The sequence below is a fragment of the Sinocyclocheilus rhinocerous genome, unplaced genomic scaffold (assembly GCF_001515625.1).
Source record: "Sinocyclocheilus rhinocerous isolate Xijiao unplaced genomic scaffold, SAMN03320098_v1.1 scaffold604, whole genome shotgun sequence".
Lineage (NCBI taxonomy): Eukaryota > Metazoa > Chordata > Actinopteri > Cypriniformes > Cyprinidae > Sinocyclocheilus > Sinocyclocheilus rhinocerous.
Genome location: NW_015658518.1, coordinates 1,462,254 through 1,471,708, shown reverse-complemented (window position 1 = coordinate 1,471,708; position 9,455 = coordinate 1,462,254). Strand labels below are relative to the sequence as shown.

The 9,455-nt window shown below is 36.4% G+C and overlaps 1 protein-coding gene across 2 annotated transcripts in view; it reads left to right on the top strand.

Moving 5' to 3' along the window:
• The first annotated feature begins 5,168 nt into the window (after positions 1-5,168).
• LOC107722487 (gigaxonin-like) overlaps positions 5,169-9,455 on the top strand; it is a 12,494-nt gene continuing 8,207 nt past the window's right edge. The window contains exons 1-4 of one of the 2 annotated variants that reach the window (XM_016530849.1): positions 5,169-5,308; positions 5,413-5,604; positions 7,111-7,225; positions 7,716-8,066. In XM_016530849.1, coding sequence (XP_016386335.1) covers positions 5,414-5,604; positions 7,111-7,225; positions 7,716-8,066 — 657 coding nt within the window. In that variant the 5' untranslated portion in view covers positions 5,169-5,308; position 5,413. Of the gene's footprint in view, positions 5,309-5,387; positions 5,605-7,110; positions 7,226-7,715; positions 8,067-9,455 lie in introns of both variants that reach the window. The other variant, XM_016530850.1, reaches the window with a different exon arrangement.

The following is a 9,455-nucleotide window of genomic DNA, read 5'->3' as shown; positions in this document are numbered from 1 at the left end:
GAGACATAAAAGAGCAATCCAGCCACCCACTGTCTTCTGACCACCCAATCACAAAACACATCCCTCTTTTGTCAGGCAATTTCCTTCGGGGTGTTGAAAACTTCCCCGCCTGATTAAAGAACAAAAGGAAATGGTGAATTATTTTTAGATGTGTAATGGGTTCCCACAAAGATGAGTTTAATCAATTGTAATTAATTCTCCTGGTTATGAGCAGTGGAGCCTGACGAGTCAAAGAAGGGGTTGAGGATATTGAACTCCATTGAAAACCCATTAATGCCTAAAAAGAGAGGGGAAGTGGAAAAAATATGGTGAGATATGAAAGGCGACTAATGTGAGAATCTAAATTTGCTGTTCCTCTTAGACAGATCTGGAACTTGAAGGCTCACCTTTGCTCACGCTTTCATCAGGAATGATGGTTACAGATGAGAAAGAAAGGTTGATAGACTAATGCTTACAGTGACTCTGTCTTCAGGTTGCTCCCATTCTGTCAGTCTGTCCTCTGCTTAGAAAACTCTGGACAGCGCAGGCTCAGCTAATTATCAAACATTTATTCTGTCTTCCCGACTGAACAAAGAGGAATCGGTCCTCACGGCACACACACACCACCTTAGACATCCTGACCTTGCCTTCACTTTGTGTTCAATTAATTCATTTTGTTTCAAAAAGGGAGGGATGCAGACAGACAATAGCACTTGAGAAATAATTAGGCACTCTCAAAGATGCTAATCAGATTCCATATGAAGTGACTCTAATAACTCTGGGCTTAGAGCAGCATTTCACAAACAGCCCTATATGAAGGAATGACTGCTAAGGACAGGCTTGAGGTGCTTCATATCAACTTGGCCTGGTGTTGAATTTATTGAGAAACAAGCAAATGGCGCTGTTTCATCAAAAAGTTCTCCTCTACTCCTACACAACACTCCCTGAGCTAATAATGTCACTCTGAAAATATGTTGACATCAGTGGAATTCAGTTCCCTCCCATAAAAGTGGATACATATTTATTAACATCTTGACATTATTACAAATCATAAACGGTTATTTTTTTATGAATAAAACAAGGGTTGTAACACCAGTGACATCTTCTCATAAATCAATTCAGTTTCTAATATGACGTCTATAGCATTGACTAAAATGAATGCATTGTACCATTAAACACTAAAAATTAGCTGAATACTCAGTTATGAATTGTTTAAATTTGATTGCAAACTCACTGGCTGCATCCAAAATCACATACTTCCCTTCTTGCCTATTGTCACAATTCTCGGGAGGCAAGGAGCGAGGAACGAGGAAACACGGAGATACTTCAATTCACAGTCTTTAATGATCACACGGGGAACGTAGGAGACACAGGAACACATGGAATGACGTTCGAGGACCGACAAACACTAACTGAAAGGACTGGGGCTTTTAAACACTGGGTGATTGGGAAAACACAGGTGCAAGGAATGACTAATTAAAGGGAACGGGGCACACCTGGGGAGGGAAAACACAACACAAAGAGTCCAGGGGCTTGACATTACTCCCCCCTCCCGGAAGGTGCGTCCTCGCACCATAGAAACAACATGGGGAGGGGAGTGGGTGGGAACTAGGGAGGAGGCTCAGGAGGAGGACGGACACCCTGGAGGGGGCCGGCAGACAGATTCCAGGGAGGAGACGATGGAGGGACCCGAAGCAGGAAGAGCACAGCAGGACCCAGGCCACAGCCATAACAGCGGCCCACGGTGGAGCCGACGGAGGGAGGAGCCATGGAGGAGGAATGGCCACCGACTCCAGGGGGCCGACCAACGGCGGCGGAGCAGGTGGTGGAGGAGCCCGAGGCGGAGACGGAGAGCCAACGAGCCAGGGGGATGCCGAGGATCCGGGGGGCCAGGGTGGAGCAGAAGGCTCTGGCGACCAAGGCGGAGATCCAGAGATCCGCGGTGGAGCCGGAGCGACTGAGGACCAAGGTGGAGCTGGCAGGAGGGAGGAGCCCTACGGAGCCGGTGGGACAGAGCGACGAGGCGCAGCCAGAGGAGTGGAGTCCAGAGGCGATGGCGGGTCGACGCCCGACCAAGGCGGAGCCGGACGGACGAGGGAGCCCAGTGGAACTGATGGATCAATGGGTGACGGTGGAGGCGAGGGAGCTAGGAGCCGAGGTGGAGCCACTGGGTCTACGGGCCGAGGCGGAGTCCAGGCCTCGGAGGCTGGAGGCAGAGGTGAGGGAAACTCCAACCGTGGCTGACTCTTAACTTTTATAAAGAATATCTCTTTGGATTTGAGACTTTAGTCTTTGCAACTTTACAGATCTTCTTTATGCACCAAGAGCTTGTAACACTCCAAAGAGAAAGGAAAACTTGAAATCGCATCATATGACCCCTTTAAATCATTTTAAATATTTTAAATAGTCTGTTATTAATAATGTTTAAATCTGACTGCAAACTCTCCATGTGCACAGCTTCTTCTTCCTCTGAACTTTGACCTTTAGACCTTTTCCACAACTTTGTTTTTTGAACACATTTTTAATATTCTCCTGAATGTGACCTGAAACCACCAATGTTATTTTAAAATTATTTATTCATTTTTAATTTTTTTCCCCTTGATAGACCTTGCTCTTTATTTAACATGGGGAAAACAAAACAAAATAAATTATTTATTTAATGTGGAGTTTCTTGTACTATAAATCTTTGACCTGGAAAGACCAGAATTAAGAGGCCAATTAAGAGATTCTACACAGAACTGGTTTTGAGAGCCACAGGCATGCAGGGATGGAAAGTACACTGTGTGCCTATTGACGTGGGCTGTAGAGACTTCACACCCTTCACAAAGCTTGCTGACTATAGAACATGAAAAGGCAAGCGGAAAAGTGTTGCTTTACACCCTTTTATGGCCTTTTAAGTCTTTTATTCATTTTGAAATTACTTTTGAAAGAAACAAGAAAGTTGAGGGAAAGAGTGGGAATAAGACATGACTCAGTCTGGGTTCCTGTGAGCCTTCAGCACTTACACATTCATAAGCACTTGCACTGCTACACATCTTTCCTCTGGTTTCAAAAGTCTGCATGTTCCTCTCTTTGAGATATCAAGATACCCAATACATTAAAGAGTGAATATAAAGGAGAATGATATTGATGAATATATGGTTAAAGCTTGAAAGAGACAGAATAGAATAATCAGGGACAGACAAGATACTTGTGAGAGGACCTCTAAATATAGAAATAGGCATCAAAGACATGCTTTGAAAGATGGATAACCAGACATACAAGCTTTTTAAAGATGGATAAAATGCTGCAAATTATTTATTTATTTATTTATTTATTTTTCTTTTCTGATGGACTGAGATTTGTTAACCACGTCTGAAATAACAGTGAATCTGAAATGTATGTTTTGTGAGCGCCATCTAATGGTGGGAGGCCCTTTAATTCACGTGCCAAAGGACATGCCAAGTCACAGAAGGTCTGGGCCAATTTAATACACTATACAAGGTTTTATACTTGGTAAAGGGTATATCCTACAGACTCTAATTAAAAGTCTCCTCTTTATATTCCATTGAAATACGCATGAATCACCAGAATTAAAGGGAATAGCTCTGCCCTCTTTATGATAACTGGCACAGCTGATCAGTGCCACAAACGGGTGTTAAATCACCATATAGCTCTCTCTTAATGAAAGATTAATTCAATCCTCTTCCTCGTCTCACTCATTCACTTCTTTGAGGTCACCAGTTCTCATAAATCAACACCTCTCCTCAGTTTTTTCTTCAGCCCGTCAATGCGTCAGCTTAATTCTCTTTCTTTTCGTGCAGAAAGGACAGATTTGTCCACTAGACTTCCCTCTGACAAACCTCTTCTCCCATAATGTCCTGACAGGAAACTGTGATTGATGACACCTTTAATGACTAAGCAACAGAGGGATTTACTGTCCTATAAATGTTTCATTAAAATGCATTACGCCTGTGCAAGAGTGGCTGTTTCAAAGAAATTAATCTTGGCTCTAAATGAAAACTGAAATTAATCAGCATGTGACATTTACCTAAAGGGAAATCCCATGAGTATACATATAAATATGCAGTACTGTTCATCTTCACGTAGTAGTATGTTAATGCTGTAGTAAGGATATTTTTTAATTCTTTTACATAGAAATACTCTTTACTGCTTGTGAAATAATAGCTTATTAAACGCACTTTTAACATCATATATTAACATTTTCTCTGTTACATTCATGAGACACTATTCTATTCTGCAGTCTGTGAAACCGTTTTGAATTATGAAAAGTGCTTTATTAATAGGCTACTTGATGGAATGTCACAAACAAATAGAATAGAACAGAACAAAGTATTTAAACACACATGCGTTATGATTTTTCCAGCATTTTTAAGTGTAAATAATAAAAAATCGAAGTTGTAAATAAAACAAAAAATATTTGAATATGCTTGTAAGAAAATATTTCAGTCTTTTTAGGCCTACTTTAACATTTCACGTTTAATTCAACACGTAACTTGCCGTTTCTTTGTACTTGTGACGTTTACTAGCAATTTCTAAGTAAAAATTGTTAGTAATCCTACACCAGTTGTGTGTGTGTGTGCAGGCGGTGACCGTGATTTCACCAAGTACATGTTCCTGGATCAACATCCTTGTTGGGCTTAGTCTATATTTTTGGACAGTAATGTTGATCCAGGATCAACAAAAGATGTTGATCCAGGAACATGTCTTACTTGGCAAAATCAAGGCGACCGTGTGTGTGTGTGTGTGTGTGTAAATGTAACTGACTTTATTTAGTTTTTATAAGGATACTTGTTTGCACCAGACGTTCATTATATCATTAAATATAGGCTAATGAAAACATTTGAAGTAAAATGAAACACAAATTTCTATATGTGGCATTTCAGACATGGATTGTAAATTGTAAATTGTTTGCATGATAACATGTTTATCAGTAATCCATACTAAAAAAATAAATATTATCACACACACACACACACACACTTTAAAAACAACATTTAAAAATTTATTTTAATTCTATGAACATAGATTATAGTCTTAAATATTATTTAAAATAGCCTGATTCAAATGAACTATAAAACGAATAATCAAGTGAATTATTATACAATATTCTGTTGTATAATAATTTTCTCAATAATTCTGTTCCCATATTTTCTATGACTATTTCTAAATACGCCTAATAAAACGCTCTTCCTGGTGACGTAACGCAGCGTCACTAATTTGCCAAATTGTTTTTCTGCATTGTGCGTTGCTCTGACACAGACAACTGATTATGAGCAGCTGAAGTTGCAGCGAGCATCAAGAACAAGTTTATTTCAAGAACACCGGAGTGGGTTTGAATGATTTAAAGCTGTGATTCGGTTTATATAAGCCAAACACGAACCATGTTGTTGTTGTTGTGTTCACAGATCACCTGTCTGTCTGTTCTAACAGCATGTCAGACCCTAAAACAGCTGGAGCTGATGCTGGATCAGTGGTGTCAGACCCTCAACACTCCCAAAAGCTTCTAAGGGTCCTTCAGTCTTTAAGACAAGATGATTGTTTTCAAGATGCAGTGCTGGTTTTGGATGGTGAACAGATTCCTGTTCAGAAAAACATTCTGGCTGCTGCTAGTCCATACATCAGGTATGAGAATAAGCTTGAAACTAGGATACATTTGCATAAAATGAGATCAGATCAGTAGAGCTGGTATGTGTGCTCAGACATGTAGCAGACCCTTGAGCAATGTGTCATAGGGGTGTGCCAAACAGCCCCACCTTTCCTGTTGCTTGGGTCAGTTAAAGGAATAGTTCACCCAAAAAAAAAGAAGGAAAAAAATCATTTACACACCCTCATATGAACCACTGTATCAGCTCATGAGACTTCTGCTAGACACAGGGAATTTTACAGGGAAAACAGGGAATTTTAATGTCCTAGTCAGTTTTTTTATGCATTGACAATGATTTGTGACTGAAAGCCTCAAAAAGGAAACCAAATTAAAAAATGGTTCAAGCGAGTGTGAGTTTATGGATGCTCTGATATTCAATGAATAAACTAAATGTAAAACCACTGAAAAAAAAATAACTACTTAAAATAAAATAAACACTAACTGAAATAATATAAAATATAACAATTGGTGATTTCAAATATCAACATTGGCTACCAGAAATCACATACTCTGCCTTTAAGCTTATTTTATTTTAGCTAGTTCATAGAGCAATGTTTCTAATTTTCATTTAGTTTAAGTACAAAAATTACTAAAACTAAAGTAAAACTATAAAATAAAACTTAAAAACTATATAGACATTAAAACAAATGATAAAAAATAAACAAATGATAAAACACAAAATTACTAAAACTTTAACAAAAATTAAAATGAAAACAGAAAATATAAAAATAAAATCTAATTCAAAATATTAACAAAAACTATTGTAGTATATCAGAAAAAACAAATAAATAACATTAACTGTGAGAATCATAAACTTTTTGATTCATGGACTATTTATTTGAAGCAAATCTTTTCAAAGAAACAGTTGATGCAATTCAAATACTCTTCCAAATCACGTATCAGACTAAATTGCTTTTCAAATTCAGTTCACTGATTCACTTATCAGTCTCAACCATAGGCTATGGGGTCTCAACTGTTATTCAAAAAAGTTCACTGATAATTCAATAATTCCACAGTTCTCTAATCTCTTTCATGCTTAATATTCAAGTTTCCACAATAAGCAACAGCAAACAGAAAACATGGATATTTTGGTGCCATTGTTATCTGGTGAGGAATTTCTTCACACATCATAATCCAAGTCTACTTGATTGAATCACTGCAATGAAAGGGGAGTATATGAGCTGGAAACATTGTGTCAAGGCCCTTTTGCCCTTATTGGCTCAAAGTCCAGCACTTTTAGTCAGTTGAGGGTTCTGTTACAAAAGTTACATCATGTAAAAAAAGAGAAAGAAAAGGTATGCAATACTCTAGTGTAAAAACCCTGACCACCAGACAGATCCTTGCACATCTTGAATCAGCTGAAACTGAAAATCTCAAATTTGTAGAAACTTGTAGTGCATTTTCTATAACAATTCTCCAAGTTATTAGGTCAGTCTTCTATTAGCTCACAGTGAATGCAAATTCATGTTACTTCATGTTTCCAGGACCAAATTAAATTACAACCCACCAAAGGAGGATGGATCTGTATACAAAATCGAGTTGCAAGGGATCTCTGTCATGACCATGAGGCAGATACTGGACTACATTTTCAGTGGGGAGGTAATTATGTTACTAACAAATACTACATGTAAAAGTAATTACATGACTTTTAAAATAATAGTTTTCAGGCCCAAAAAAGTAATAAAAATATTTGTAAGTACATTTAAAAATAAAACATTTAATTGCAGATTTCTTTTTGTGAGTGCCATCTGTATAAAATGATTTTTAAAAATCATTATCCATTACAATTAATTCCTGTATAATCACTTATAATTACAAACAGGCCATGGAAAAGTAATGGAAATTAACCCTTGTGCGTCAATTAAAAAAAGGATTCACATAGGTCCATAGTGGACAAAAATGTCCATGTCAATGAAAAGGACAAAAATGTCCAAAAGGTCGCACAAGGGTTAAATGATCAAAATGGGAAAAAATGTATGTGAATTATGAATGTGTGTCACAAACTGTTGGGTTTCCATTGTCATAATTACAGTGCTTTTATAGTTGACTGTTTGGTAAAAACGTTTCTCTTTGGCGCTCTGATTTCTAGATTACCCTGAGTGAAGACACCATCCAGGATGTGGTCCAGGCTGCTGATCTTCTGCTCCTCACTGATCTCAAATCTCTGTGCTGTCAGTTTCTGGAGAGCTGCATAACTGCAGAGAACTGCATCGGTATTCGGGTCTTCTCTTTGCATTACTGCCTGCACCACATCTACCACGTGGCCACAGAGTACCTGCAGACGCACTTTCGTGACGTGACTAATACAGAGGAGTTCCTGGAGCAGCCGCCCGATCGCCTGTGTGAACTGCTGTCTATGGAGAAGCTCAACGTGGGGAATGAAAAGCACGTTCTGGAGGCCGTGGTCCGCTGGATCGGCCATGACACTGAAGCTCGGCGAGTGAGTGGAACAAGTGTTTTGGAAGGGTTCCATATTCACAGGCATAGGAAAACATAAACAATTCTTTAATTATTTTTGTTAATCATAATTATTTAATCTAGGGTTACTATTGTCAATCAAAAACATTTTAGTTGCTTGAAATAAAATAAACGTTGACTGAAAGTAAAATAGAATTTCTAAAAATGTAAACTTATTTAATTTGTCATTTTTGTTTTGTTTAACTTGAAGTACTAAAATAACTCAAATTAACCTAAAACAAATAAATAAAAATGACAAAAAATTGTTTAATTAAAAAAAAAAGTGATCAAAATTAATGTTAAAACAGAAAACATAAAAATTAAATCTAGTTCAAAATATTAGCAAAAAATAAAATTAATTATTACAAATAATTATATATAAAATAAAATAAAATTATAATAGTATATATTCCAATTAAATAAATACTACTAGTCAAAAGTTCAGGGTCAGTAAGATTTAAAATGTTATAAAAACTCTTTTATGCTCTTATGCTTACCAAAGTTGTGTTATCAAAAAGACTGTAAAAATAATAATATTGTGAAGTATTTTTGCAATTAAAATAATTTTTTGAAGGATTATTTGGAAAAAAATATTTCGTAACATTACACATTTCTTTACTGTCGCTTTTGATCATTTACACTACCAGTCAAAAGTTTTTCAACGTTTTGTAACGTTTTTTGAAAGTTTTGTATGTTTTGTAATGTAAATTTTTTTTTTTTTTAAAGAAGTCTCTTCTGCTCACCAAGCCTGCATTTATTTGATCCAAAGTACAGCAAAAACAGTAAAATCTTGAAATATTTTTACTATTTAAAATAACTTTTCTATTTGAATATATTTTAAAATATAATTTATTCCTGTGATTTCAAAGCTGAATTTTTAGCATCACTACTCCAGTCACATGATCCTTCAGAAATCATTCTAATTATCTGATTTGCTGCTCAAAAAACATATTATTATTATTATTATTATTATTATGTTGAAAACAGCTGAGTAGATTTTTTTCAGGTTTCTTTGATGAATAGAAAGTTCAGAAGAACAGCATTTATCTGAAATGGAAAACTTTTGTAAAATTATAAATGCCTTTATCATCACTTTTGATCCATTTAAAGCATCCTTGCTAAATAAACATATTAATTTCTATTATTTATTTTCCAAAAAAAAAAAAAAATTATCCTGACTCCGAGCTTTTGAATGGTATAGTGCATAATGTTACAAAAGCTTTTTATTTCAGATAAATGCTAAGCTTTGGATCTTTCTATTCAAAGAATCCTGAAAAAAAATGTACTCAACTGTTTTAAATATTGATGATAATAATAATAATAATAAATGTTTCTCGAACAGCAAATCAGCATATTAGAATGATTTCTGAAG